At 45.6% G+C, this 14,422-nt stretch overlaps 1 protein-coding gene across 1 annotated transcript in view; it reads right to left on the bottom strand.

Annotated features, from left to right (window-relative positions):
- The window catches only part of TM9SF4 (transmembrane 9 superfamily member 4), a 34,748-nt gene that overhangs the window by 15,825 nt on the left and 4,501 nt on the right, over positions 1-14,422 (bottom strand). Inside the window, exons 2-7 of the mRNA XM_007934537.2 lie at positions 10,636-10,735; positions 5,061-5,229; positions 4,830-4,959; positions 3,334-3,457; positions 1,952-2,070; positions 1,736-1,847 (exon numbers count right to left, since the gene is read on the bottom strand). Coding sequence (XP_007932728.2) covers positions 1,736-1,847; positions 1,952-2,070; positions 3,334-3,457; positions 4,830-4,959; positions 5,061-5,229; positions 10,636-10,735 — 754 coding nt within the window. The remainder of the gene's footprint in view (positions 1-1,735; positions 1,848-1,951; positions 2,071-3,333; positions 3,458-4,829; positions 4,960-5,060; positions 5,230-10,635; positions 10,736-14,422) is intronic.

The following is a 14,422-nucleotide window of genomic DNA, read 5'->3' as shown; positions in this document are numbered from 1 at the left end:
CTTGGTAGGGTGGAGGGTCGACGAAAGAGGGGGAGGCCTTCAATGAGATGGATTGACACGGTGGCTGTGATGATGGGCTCAAGTATAGCAGGGATAGTGGGGCTGGCGCGGCATCAGGCAGTGTTTCGTTCTGCTGTGCATGGGGTCACTATGAGTCGGAAACGACTCAACGGCACTTAACAACAACAACAACAATTTCATTCCATGTCTGCCCACCACTCTCCCCTTGCTCACCACCCTCTCACCAACCCGTTTCTTGCTTGTCCCACTGCAGGGATGTGATCCTTGCTGGAGAAGTCTTTTCCTAGGTCTCTGAATGGTGGCTCGGCCTATGAGAAAGGCCTTCTCTAAAGTAGATGTCACCCTTCCCTCAACTGCTGTGTACTTGGTCCTCTTATTTATCTGCTTCATAGCACTTATCACTAACTGGAGAGCTTTCTCGTCTCTCTCCCATGATTAGAATACAGACTCCATGAGGGCAGAAGCTGGGTTGGGCTTCCTGAACACCTTATCTCAACTTCTGGTACAGAACAGGCAACGACAAAATCTCTGCTGAATTAATCAATGAATGAACACATCAATAGATGTGTTTGTCTTCCTCTAGGGAGTTCTAAGGCTGCTATGAGTCAGAATAGACTCGATGGTAGTTGGTTTTTGTTTAGTGAGCTCTCCAGAGTAGACTGAATCTTGTTCACCTTTGTACACCTTGTCTGTTTTTGACCCACACTTGGCCCCAAGAACACTTTTTTTTTCAATTGTGATTTGGGTGAAAATTTAGAGCAAATTCACTTTCCATACAGCAGTTCACATACACTTTGCCTCATGACATTGACTACAATTTATCCCAACGCAACAGCTCCCCTCCCACTTCCTCCCAATAGTCACCTCTTCCCTGTGTCCAACCCTCCACACACGCCTGTGCCCTGAGCCGTCTCCCTGTGCATTAACAGCCCTTCTTTCTCCCATGATTCTCCTAAGGAGCGTATCTACCTCAGGTAAATGTTCAACTCATATGCCTGTCTTTTGTTTGGCTGGAAGCCACAGGTGTGGGTTCAATTCCAGACCTGAAGGGCAGCTAGGGGCCATAGTCGCAGGTTCCACCAAACTGTATCAGACCAGCAAACTTGGTCCCTCCCTCTTTTTTTCCCCCAAATGATTTTGAGTTTTGTTGCACATTGTTCTCCCTCTCTATCCAGGATCTCCTACACAGACCTCCCCTCCAAGTAGTTGACAGTGGTAGCCGGGCACCATCTAATTCTTCTGGTCTCATAGTCATATAAGCTACAGATCACATGGTGTACCAGTTGCCAGGACTAATTGTTTTCATGAATCTTTGTTTTTCTTCATTCTTCTTTGCACTGGACGAGGAGAGACCCATCATTGCATCTAGATGGCAGCTTGCTAGCTTTTAAGATCCCAGTTGCTACTTGCCAAAGTAGGAGGTGGAACAATGTTTTGTGTAGTATGTTATGCCAACTGAGCTTGATGTCCCCTGTGACTATGGTCCCGAGCCCACTGGTTCAACTACTCGGTCCCTCTGGGTACCTGGGTGTGACCAAGAAGTGACTACAAGCTTGTTCCTTGTCAGCTCTACTATACACCTGGGAATTCTTACAGAACATACAAATACAGGCCCCAAGAACACTTTAGCAGTCCCCTACAAGTGACATGATGCCTCAGTCCTCATCCCTCTCCGCCCTGCTCCCCCCACTTGTTAACTCATGAGGCATCTCACCTGACAGGAAGAAGACCACCACAACAGAGTTAATGATGGAAAACCAGTGGATCTGCACATCACTCATGGTCAGGTAAGTATCCCACCGAGAGGCCCATTTGATGTCACTTTCCTGGTGGGTGGGAGGAAGCACTCAGAGTCAGGGCTCCTGCTAGAAGACTCCTGGGCCAGACCCGAACCCTCCTCCCCTGCACTTGGGCTCTGGACCCTCCTCACCTCCCAGTGTACAGAGTAGGTGAAGAACAGCTGATTCTCCTTGGTGGGGTCAATTTCTTGGGGCGAGGAGTTGGTCCCCTCAGGCAGGGTGCATGAACTCTTCTCATCTGTTTTGAGGTCTGTAAGAGACAGAGATTCAGTCTGTTCCTGAGGGGGGTTGCATGCTGCTGGAACCCTGGCCTTCAGGACCCAAGTGGAAGCTGGGACAGCTGGCAACAGTGCCTCCCAGAGCCCTGCCCTCCCACAGGAGGTCATGGGAGGAGAAGGGCTCTGTACCCCTTGTTAAGTCATTCAATTTTCCTTCACTTGATTCACACATTCATTTTCTCACTCAGTCCATCACATTCAACACATAAAACACCACTGACTCATTCCATCATATGTTCATCATTCATTTACCCAGTGCTTCTGGCACTTTAGTAATTCAGCCACTTGAATACTTCCTTTAATCAGTCATTCATATACTCATCTGTTCACCCCATCATCCATCCATTCATTCAAGTATCAAACATGATAAGCATCTGCTATGTGCCAGGTAGTATGCTGGGTGCTAGATACAGTCTCTAACCTCAACAAGCCAGTGTGGGGGAACAGATGCTGTCAAATCATCATGCACATAGTGTAAAATGTGCTCACGAAACTCACTCAAGGAGAGAAAGTACGGTGTTCTGAGAGTGTGGAATCTGTTTTACATAAGACTTCTGTGTAAGATCTTATTTGAAAAATAGTTCCATAGCTTTAAAAAAGAAAAGAAAAAGCTAAGAAACCACCACCATGGACAAAACGCTTGACTGCAGAGGGCCCTGTGCTGAGGGCAGGCAGACATGGAAGGTGACACTGGCCCAGGTCCTATCAGGCCCATCAGGATGGGGACCGGGCGCTCAAATCCCCATACTGCTGACTCTGGGCACATTTTAGTCTACGCCAGTCATTCACACAGAGGGAGTGAGACAGAAGAAACCTGCTGCCCAGATGCTTTGTCTGTATCCTCGCCCCTTGTTCTGCAGCCCAGGGTGAGCTGGCTGGTTCTTGTGAATTGGCTCAGCACAGCCCAAACTTGCGCTTGATCTCAGCCAGGTCACTAACCTCTCTGAGCCTCTAGTTCCTTGTCTGTAACCACACATACCTCCTGGGGTTGCTGGGAGGTGGTAAGAAAGGTAAGCTGTCCAGCCCAGGGCACAACAGATGTCAGGCCCCTCCCCCTTCTCAAACAGGAATGCAGTGGCTGGGCCCACATGCTATACCCCAGGCTGGCCTATCCGTCTGGGGGGCATTTCAGGAGCCAAGTGTGAGAAGACCCTGGGTGTGGAAGCCCAGCCCCATCCAGCTGGTCACACCTCCCCACTCACCCTCCAGCCTGATGGTCACACCTCCCCACTCACCCTCTAGCCTGATGCTCTGGGGAATCACCTCGAAGCGGACGACACGGTACGTATGCTCTTGGTCCTCTTCTACGTCTTCCCGGTGGTAGTAAAGGATGAATGAGAGGTGATTGTGCAAGTAAATCTACAACAGAGCAACAATGACAACAAAAGACCTAATAGCCAAGAAAATACCAGAAAATCACCCAGGGAGACCACCCTAGGCAGTGGGTCTCTCCCCTCGACCAGCATGCTGTACCAACCTTCCAAAAACACTGCTCTCATCACGTTGCTCATGTGATTACCAGATAAAAGCCCAAATCCCTTAGCCTGGCATTCAGGGCTTTCTATCATCTGACCTCAACATATCTGCTGTCATCCTTTTCTAAGCCACATGAATCCACCTGGTCTCCCCAGCCCCTCTCTGTCCCACGAACAGTCCCTACTCCACTCTCTATCCACAGCACTCCATGGCACCGAACTGGAATGCCATCCTGACTCCACTCAGTTTGAGTCTTACAAGGCCCACCTCCTCCGTGGCAGCCTGAATGCACAGCGAGTTCTCTCTGAACCCCTCTGGCACTGACAATCAGTGAAGGCAAGCAGGACTAAAGATCCAGGCCTTACACTGTCACCTTTCCCAATTGGGACAGAAGCCCTTCAAGGATGGCGCTGTGCCTGAAAAGAAAGGCTTTTGCCCTTTATTTCCTAAGTGACTTTTATGAGTTTGGAAAATCATGAAGAGAATCACTGTTATAACCATCACCACTATTAGCATATTTCAAGGAAGGAGCTGGTGTCACAGTGGTTAAGCGCTCGGTTGCCAACCCAAAGGCCGACAGTTTGAACCCCCTAGCTGCTCCATGGGAGAAAGAGGAGGCAGTCAGCTCCTATAAAGATTTACAGCCTTGGAAATCCTATGGGGGCAATTCTACTCTGTCCCATAGGGTTGCTATGAGTCGGAATTGACTCAATGGCAATGGGTTTGGGTCTTATGCTATAAGGTGCTGACACGGATTATTCGATTCTTTTCTGCAAAACAATCCTACAGGGCAGGTATGGTTATTACATCCTACAGATGAGGAAAGGTAGGCTCAGAGGTGAAGCTGCAGGGTCAGTCACCCAGTAACAATGTAGGTAGGATCAAACCCAGGGAGCCTGAGGGTCATGACTACTACTTAGCCCTCTCTCCTAGATACAATGAAATTTGTTTTTTTTTTTGTTTGTGGGAGGGAGGTTACTTTTAATATTGTAAAAATGGAATTTGACCTCATAGGGACACTGTCTTCTACCTCCTTGAAGCATTTTTTTAAACAACCAGAGGCCAGCCCACAGCGCTGACTTCTGACAGATTATGCATAGGGGCACCAAGAGAAGCTCCCCTTGGTTGAGCCCCATCTTTTCTGTATACAGGCTCAGAGTTTAACATGTCCCTCTTCTCTGTGGCCTCAAGTGCTTGTGACCCACGCAGTGTGGCTCCACTAGCATTCCAACTATGCAGGCAGGAGATACCCTACCTTGTTGACATCTGTGAAGCCGAGTCGGTAGCCATGTTCAAACTGCACATCTTTTTCCTTCTTCTTGTCATCGCTGTCGTGGTTGGAGTAGAGCTCCAGCCGGGTGGCCACAGGCAGGTTATCGGCAATGCTGGAAATCCAAGGCCCCACTCAGTGCCCCTGGACTGCCTCTCCCAGCACTGCCCTCCCCTACGTGAATTCAACGTCAGCAGGGTGCAGAGGCTAACTTACAGGTGGACATAGTAGTCCTCTGTGATCCGCTCAGCCACGAGCCGGCTCTGCTCCACTGTCAGGGTCATGGGCTTGTTGGACTGGCTGCACAGAACCTCACACTTCTTCTCGCTATTCATGAGAACCTGGAAAGGGGTGTTGACAATCCGGTCCCCTCTCAGCACCTCTCCTGCCATAAGAGAGACAGATAGAGCTCAGAGCTTCAACCCTGAGGTTGCTGAGGTCAGCAGAGGCACACAAACAGAACCACAGGGCAAAAATGGGACTTCTGGGCTCTTTGCACTTCCCCACCTGGTCCACATCCACCTGTCACTCTCCTCCCCCCTTCTCTTTTGTGCCCTAGCACCACTAACTTCTCAGAGGTCATCAAACATCCCACAATGTTTCATGTCTCTGGGCCTCATCCTCTCATGTCTGGAGTGCCCTACTCTGCGCCACGCTCCTGGGAAACTCCTCCTCACCTTTCAAGCTCAGCTTCTATTTCACTCTCTCTGGAAAGCCCTTACTGACCTCTTCAGGACAGAGTTTGTCACTCCTTCCTCTGAATTCCCTCCATACGGAGGCAGCATTGTGTAGCAGAGAAGAGAGCAGGCTCTGACTCCAGGCCATCAGGGTCCAAACCCTGGCACTGCTTCTTACTAGCTGAGCAATCTTGGATAAGTCACTTAACCACACTGAGCCTCAATTTCCCATCTGTAAAATGGGGATAAATGTACTCACCTCCTGAGAAATAAAGGCATTAATATGAGTAAAGTGCCAGGCACAGAGGAGGCAGGCAACAAATGCTATTTATTGTCACTGGCGTCACCGCTGCACCTTTTCGTACATCAGTGATGGCACCCTGTGGCAGGTGTCTATATGTATGTTCCTGGCTCCCCTACCCACTTCGAGCTCTTCAAGGGCAGAGAATGTCCCTATTTTTCTTCAGCTTCTGGTTCAGGCAGAGAGGGGAGAAGGGTGAAACCTAATAGCTGAGATTTTGAGCCGAAATGTCTTTTTACGTTAATGAACCGGGAGTGCCCTTGCATGCCTGTTGCCTCAGAAGAGCTGGCTGCCAGATGCTGTGCTAGCAGGCACTGAGGGCGAGGAGCTGACAACTAAACCAAGTGGCACTTTCATCCTGAGCCATTCTACTAATTCTATTATGATGATGTGAAACTGGGGCAAGCCAAAGGGGACTAACGCCTCATGCACACTTGGTCTAGTAATCGCCTACCAAGTGTAGATGCTGGATGTGGCACTTTCTGCCTAGTCATTCGTTCATTCACAAACATGTATTGGGTACTGGCTGTGTGCCAGGCCCTGAAGAGTCAATGGTTAACAGACATACTTATGGAGCTTATGGTCTAGTGAGAAGACAGACTCTGATTAAACAATCACAATAATGAGAATATACTGCGTAACGAGGAACTTGCTTTAGATGTGGGGCATAGGTCTAGCAACATTTTCCTGAGAAAGTGGGCTTGAAATGAGCTCTAAAGGAAGAGAGGTGTTAACAAGGTAGAGATAAGGGAAGACGAGACAGAAGGACTAGTATATGCAAAGGCGCCGTAGGGGTGGGAGAAGGTCTGTGTGGCTGCAATGCAAAAAGCAAGGGAGAAAGTGACTTGCGGGCAGCAGGAGAGATGGGCAGGAGCTAGGCCTCAAGGGGCTTGTGGGCCACACTGGACAGTTTCTGTTTAATCAGAGAGCAATAAAAGCCAATGAAGGGTTTCCAGCAAAGGCAGGGGAAGATGGTATCTGATTCTGGTTACAGAAAGATTACTCAGGCGGTTTTTTTTCCTATTTTTTAAGAGTAATTTATTAAATTTTAAAGTTGTTAAAAAAAATATACATAGCAGAACATACATCAATTCAATAATTTCTCCAGGAACAACTCAGCGACATTGATCACATTCTTTTAATTGTGCAACCATTCTCACCTTTCACGTTTCCAGATTTTTAAAAGATTTTCTTTTTTTTTAAAGTAAATAACTATAATTTGAAATTAATTTTAAGTTAAGCATAGAATAAATTCTCATAAGTGAAATACAGACTATCATTTTAAAGTACATAGAAAACAACAAGCAAAGTATTGCTAGCTGTTCCAAAAAAGGAACCATTTCAGAGGTTGCCAGAGAAAGAGTCTGGTTCAGGCTCTACTGCTGCTTGTAGTATTCGGAAGCCCCAGCGTCGTGGACTCATCAAATAGTCATCTAATCCAGCCCCTTCCTAGAACTGAGGAAAATGGCAGCGAGCTGGCAACAACAAGGGGTTTGCCCAAGCTTCCTGTCTTGCACAAGATTCTTGTAAGGATTAAATGAGACAATGAGATGACTAAGAAAAATCTTTATAAATCATTTGGATTAAGACTGCAGCATCCAAGACATCTGAATTTGAACCTCAGCCCTGTCTCTCTCTTTCTAGCTATGGCTGAGTTAGTGGTTTAATCTCCCTACATCTTAACAAAAACGAAGATGCCACCAGCCTCATAGAGCTGCTATTAGAACTAAATGGGGTAACATTCTTCTAGTATTTCCCAGAACAGAAGCTCAATAAATGTGAATTAACCTATATCCATTTTCTTAGTAAGAGATATGCAAGCTACCCAGTGGAGTCTGGATATTGACTCAAGTGTAAAGTGAAAAATAACGTTACCTTAAGAAGGAAAAACAATTCCAAGTTACAAAGCCTCACTCAGGCAGCTCTGTGAAGAAAACATGGAGGATGCAAAGAACTGGCTAGGGGTGACAGCTCTACTGATAGTTTGGATGACAGGTGTGGTAAGGGTAGAGATGAGTATATAGACTCAGGAGCGACTGAGGAGGTGAAACCTACATGAGTGAGCGAGGGAGATCCTGAGGTTTCTACAGCCTGGTTCTAGGTGGGAAAATCGGAAAAGCAGTAGATTTCAATTTAAGGCACTTTCAGTTTCGATACGACAGCCAGGCAGTTAGAGATCCAGATCTGAGGTTCAGAGAGAGGTCAGGGCTATAGATGAACACTATGTGTTTGGCATACACATGTAAGTGATAGGCCTACAACCTATACCACTCTAGGGGCAACATTCAGCTGTGCAACATGGCAGTCCTGGCAAGTGGTGTTTGTACACACAGGCAGTACTCAGTACATGTTTGTGAATGAGACCACCGAGGAGAGAAAGAGGATGAAAGGGGCCTGGATGAAGCCCTCCCCTCCCTTGGATCCTTTTAGAAGCCTTGTAAGGTAGGTGAGCCTGTAAAGCCCAGGGATGGACCAGCCAGAGGATAGCAAGGACACCAATAAAACATCTGCAAAGCCCACTGCTGTAATGACTCGAGTCATCCTCTGCCATTTTATAGACGCCGAAGCTGCTGAGGACCAAAGTAGGTCAGCAACTTGCCCGTGGTCATATGAAGGGGTTGTGAGTGTGCTAGATACCTGGGCTGTCTCCTCTACACCAGGTCCTACTGCCCACCTCTGTTCAGGTCAGCAAGGAGCTTGTCTGGGAGGGGAAGAACATACAGAAAACGGAACAGAGCTGCAGACCAAGGAAGGCAGGTATCACTTCCTGATACTACATGATCAACAAGCTATGAATCGGGACCCTCTGAGAGCCTGCTATTGTACTGCAGCACATTTCCACGGATGCTCTACCACAAACACCATGGCATGAGTCCCCCTCAACGTGGTCAGCATGAGCACCATCCTCACACAGCCCAACGAGCCTTTGGGTAGCCTGAGACCACAGAAGGAATTCTGGGTTTACAGTAAAATAATCTAGTCTGGAATCTCAAATTCTTTACCTATGTGCCATATAAGGAGCTCTGGATAAGGCATTTGGCTACTAGCAGAAGGTCAATGGTTCAAACCCACTAGCCACTCCACAGAAGGAAGATGGGGTGACCTACTTCCGTAAAGATTTACAGCCTCAGAGACCCAATGGGGGTCACTATGAGTCAGAATCAACTCAATGGCATTGAGTTTGGTTTTTTAGTTTTTTGGTTATGTGCCATGTAACCCTGACAAATAAGCGTTCCAAACCCGTAAAGCATTGCTCCATCTACTATGAAATGAGGACAATCTCTGGCTTACAGAGTTAATGTACGAATCAAGATGATAGTGTACAGATTGTGGCGTGCAAACGTACAGATTCTGGAACCTGGGTTTCTGAGGTTCACCACTTAGTAGGTGAATGACCTGGAGCAAGTTACTCTACCTCCCTGTGCCTCACTCTCCTCATCTACAACCTGGGGAAAGTAAAAGTATCTACCTCATAGGGTTGTTATGAGAATTAAAATAAATTCATAAGCACAGAAGTGCTTAGAATAGGTCTGCTCATAGGAAGAGCCCTGCAAGTGTTGATGGTGATTGTGGGGATGCAGGAGAGTACAAGGCTTGCAATTCAACACTCATTCAATAAAGGATGTTTATGCTCCACCCAAGTAGGACACAGTATTTACTGGATGCCTACTGTTTGTTAGGAACTAGGCTAGAAACTGAGAAGAGAAAGGAGTGTAAGACATACCCTCTTCTCCTAAAAAGCTCCTAGACCACGAAGGGAGGCACCACAGATGGACAGAATGACAGATAACATGGCAGGACAGCTTTTTTACACAAAAGATCCCACTGAAGTCTCCATTTCTATGAGGCTGGAACTGTTACCCCCAGCTTCATGAAGATTCAGCAGAGGTTTAGAGGTCAAAGGCTCCTAAGTTCTGTAAGGTCAGGGAGAACACTGTTCCATGATCTTATCTCCAGGACTTAACACCTAGACAGGCACAGACTGAGCACTAATAACTGTGCCCTGAATAGATGCTCCAAGTGTCTTTTCCTTTAAGACTCAAATTTCACGAAGTGGAGAATTATTTAAATTAAAATCAAATGGCTACTAATTACGGAAGACTGGCACCAGGCACTGTGCTAGGAGCTTCACACCTTATTTGAGGTAAGTCCTGTACAGCTTAACAACTATGGTGCCATCTCTGCTTGCTTCAGGGCCAAAAGTTATAATCACTCTTTCAATTAAACACAAACGGTGGTTGTTGTATGCTGTCATGTTGATTCTGACTCACAACCCATTGCCACTGAGTTGATTCTGACTCATAGCAACCCTAAATGACAGAGTAGAAATGTCCCACAGGGTTTCCTAGGCTGTAATCCTTATGGGAGCAGCCTGTCAGATCTTTTCCCTTGCAGAGCTACAGGTCAGTTCAAACCACCAAGCTTTCAGTTAGCAGTCAAGTACTTAACCATTGCACCATCAGAGCTCCTTAAAAGCAGACTAGGTGACAAAAGTCACAAGGCAGAAGGAGTTAATTAAAAACCAAGGGAGAGCCAGTGCTGAACAGTAGCCAAGGGCTCTGACTCTGAAGCCAGGCTTCGTGGATTCAAAGCCCAGCATAGCCATTAACTAAAAGTATCATTAACACAAGTGCCTTAACTTGTAAAATGGGGATAGTTATGACAAGATTAAATGAGCTAATATATATGCAAGCTAAACACAAAGTGCCTAGCACATCACAAGTCTCCAGAAGGGTTAACTGCCATTATTACTATGAAAGGACCTGGGTACCCCTTCAGGACAAGCTGATAGCAATATGAGAGAAGAACTTACCCAGATTCTCTGCCTTGTAGGTTATTTTGCTGGGCTGGCAGAAGGGCAGTGAGTAGTATTCATAAGGTAGCTGAGTTCGAGAGCTGGTGAGCTTCACAGCCTGGTGGGAGAAGAGAGGCTGTTACTCCTGAATCCAGCAGAATTCTCCTAGATCAAGATGACTGTTTCAGTAAACCCTCCCTGGTACCTACACATCTCCAGTACCTGACAATATTATCTAATAAGAAAACTAATTACAGAGCACAACTCCGACTTATTTCACATTTCATTAATTTTAGTCTACATTACAGATTTAGTTGAGAAACACAACCAAATTCAATATATACTGAGTCATGAACATGTTGATATCCTTTGACCCAATTATTTCCCTTCTGGGAATCTTTCTTAAGAAAATAAATACAAATGAGCAAAAAACTTAAGGCATAGAGCAGTTCACTCCTTATTAAAACCATAGTGCTCTCCTCTTAGTTCCTGGAACACATCAGGCTCTATCCTTCCTCAGGCTTTGAACCTGCTGCTTCTTTCTGCCACACTCTGTGCATTTTTGGCTCCTTGTCATATTTAAGGCTCAGCTTGAAGCCATTCACCTGGGAACCTTCACTGTCCATCTCATCTAAAAGAACACCCCACCACTTTCTACTGCAACACTAACATTTCCTTCACAGCATGTCTGATAAGATATAATTATTTTCTTTACCTATTGTTTATCAGTCTCTCCCACTAGATTTTAAGACCTAAGCTCTACGAGGGCAAGGCATGGGTGTCTTGGCCACTTCTGTAACCCCAGTACAGACAGAACGAGCACAGAGTAGGTGCTCATTAAATGTTTGCTAAATAAGAGGAGAGAGGAAAAATGAAAAACCAAAAGCCCTTACAAGGGGAAATCAATCAATAAACCATGATATAATCATTCAATGAAGTATTATGCAGCTATTAAAAACGAAGCTTTAAAAGACCATGATGGAGAATGTTTAGGAAATGATGTGAGCAGAGAACATAGCTCTGGAAACGGTGACAGATGCTTCCTGAACAAACCCTACACTTAACCAGCAATGCCCCACCCCCAACATATCCAAGCATATTAAAGGGTTCTAAGAGGCGCTATAGTAAAGAAACCTGGTTGACTTTGTCAACCTGGTGCTACTGTGAATATGCTGTCATTTGGGAAATACTGACCTGATGTATTATGAAAGACACAGGTTAACAGATGCATATGCAGGAGAAACAAAGATACACTGCATGTGTATAAAATAAAATCTTACAGAGTCCACATTCAAGATTTTGAGTAAGATTTGAAGTCAAATATCTGAGTTAAAGTTGAAAGAGGTACAGGAGGAAATCAGATAGTGCCAAAACCATGGATATAACAGAATCAATCAAAATGCTGCAAAAGTGAATTTTCAATCTAAATGTAATGAAAATGATCTTTGCTGTTGTTTTTGTTGTTAGCTGCCATTGTTGCTAGCTGGACCCAATTCATGGCAACACCTTTCCATATACCATCCCCTTGTTCCATATGAATGACTGCCTCTTTGTCTATGTACAGGTTCCTCATGAGCACAGTTAAGTGTTCTGGAATCCCCATGCTTCACAATGTTATCCATAATTTGCTGTGATCCACACAGTCAAAAGCCTCTGCATAGTTAATAAAACACAGGAAAACATCTTTCTGGTATTATTTACTTTCAGCCAAGATCCATTTGATATCAGCAATGAAAGCCCTCGTTCCATATCCTCTTCTGAAAATGGCTTGACTTTCTGGCAGTTCCCTATTGATGCAATTGTTTTTGAATTGTATTTAGCAAAATTTTACTTGTGTGTGATGTTAATCATACGGCTCAATAATTTCCACGTTCTGTTGGTGGTGCTGACACCACTCATCTGTCAGTTTGTCATACTGTGGTGGCTTGTGTGCTGCTGTGAGGCTGGAAGCTATGCCACTGGTATTTCAAAGACCAGCAGGGTCACCCATGGTGGACTGGTTTCAGCGAAGCTTCCAGACTAAGACAGACTAGGAAGATGGATGTGGCCAGGTCCACTTCTGAGGGGAAAAAAAAAAAGCCCACTGAAAACCTTATGAATAGCAGGGAAACACTGTCTTTATCATCACAGCAACCTGCAAACCTCTGCTATCAGACAGATGGAGGCTGCACATGAAGTACACTGGCCAAGAATCAAACCTGGGTCTCCCCCATGGAAGGCGAGAATTCTACCACTGAACCAAACAATGCCATCTGTGCAATTAGCTTTACTATTTAGAAACTCTTTGGACCATTCCTCATACACCATCCAAAAGGGTAAGTAATTTTTAGAATCCAGATCTACAACCTTTATTTGAAACTCTTGCTTTGGAATTAAGAATTTTCAAGATTTCAGAAGGGTGACGTGTATATATCACAGGTTTTGCAACACCTTCCAGCTGGGTTTGGAGCAATACCCTGGAGCTGGTGACACCACAGACAATATAAGACTAAGATCTCAGTCCTTTTTAAACTTGGCTTGTGGCAGTTTTAATTTCTCCACAAATTTATTACTTATGTTTTTAACCTATAAACTGGTGACCCTCCCCTGGATAATGGGAAGTTACAAACATATCTGATGCCCCAAATGAGCAGGATGTGCAGTCATTTGTACTTCTGCTCATATCCAGAAAGTGGCAGCAAACAAGGAGTGTGCACAGGAGGGCAAGTCCTGAGGATGCTTCGGTGACTCTGTTTCCTGCTTCTTTCTGAACATTCTCACTGCTTTGCGTTAGCACAGTCAGTAATGGTGTGAGTAACACCATCATGGCAATGAAGCAAATGTCTGTTTATTTTAGGAGCAGAACTGATTTTCATAGCTTTGTATGTTCTGTGAAAGAATCACTAAAGAACTGAAGAAATACTTAAAAATTTTAACCACATGCTATTTTGCCTGTAACCAGTGCAGTTACCAGTCAAGAATTTGAGGATTAAGGAGGCATAAGAATGCTGAGTATCCTACACTGTAAACACTGTAAACAAAGCAGAAATAAAGTTTTAACAGTAGCAATATTTAGGTGATGGTAGAGGGAGTCCCTTCAGCTTGTACAAGGTCACGGCCCCTCCCGTGCCTTGATCTGAGTAACTTTAAAGGGCCATTCCAGCTCGACAGCTTCCCACAGACCTCTGCTACACCACGGCTGCTCAGCTCTCCCACGGCCCAATTCCACTCTCCTCACTCCCTCACAGTGCTGACCCTAGAAACCTCCTGCACAAAAACTGCCACCTCAGAGTCCATTTCCTGGGAACCTGACTCAAGATGACACTCCCCCATTGGTGATCTGAGAATGCCACCAAGAATCCAATGCTGTAGAGATATTATCAAAGTGTCAGCCTGCCCAATGCCCCGTTCAACCAGGAGATTCCATACACTACTCTCTGCCCTTGCCATAGCTGATGGCTCAAAGGTGGGCATCTAGTTGGAAAAAGTGAGGTGGCCCAGGTGGATGGCTTTCCTCTGGACTCTGAATTACTGCAATGCTTCATGGGCCAGCCTGCCCTATCTACTTACCACTGACTCTACTATTTACTTGTATTTGACTCATTTTTACTTAATTTATTTAATAAGCAAACTATCTATTAAAAAGGGAAAAGTAATGACGACAACTATAAAATCATGAGTTGATGCACTAGCTATGTTGTTGTTGTTGTTGTTAGGTGCCGTCGAGTCGTTTCCGACTCATAGCGACCCCATGCACAGCAGAATGAAAAACACTGCCCGATCCCGCGACAGCTCCATGATCCCTGCTATACTTGAGCCCATCATC

This window comes from Orycteropus afer, unplaced genomic scaffold (assembly GCF_000298275.1).
Source record: "Orycteropus afer afer isolate SDZICR_OR568_19922 unplaced genomic scaffold, OryAfe1.0 scaffold00020, whole genome shotgun sequence".
Classification (NCBI taxonomy): domain Eukaryota; kingdom Metazoa; phylum Chordata; class Mammalia; order Tubulidentata; family Orycteropodidae; genus Orycteropus; species Orycteropus afer.
The sequence above is the reverse complement of the archived record's forward strand: the minus strand, read 5'-3'. Positions and strand labels throughout refer to the sequence as shown.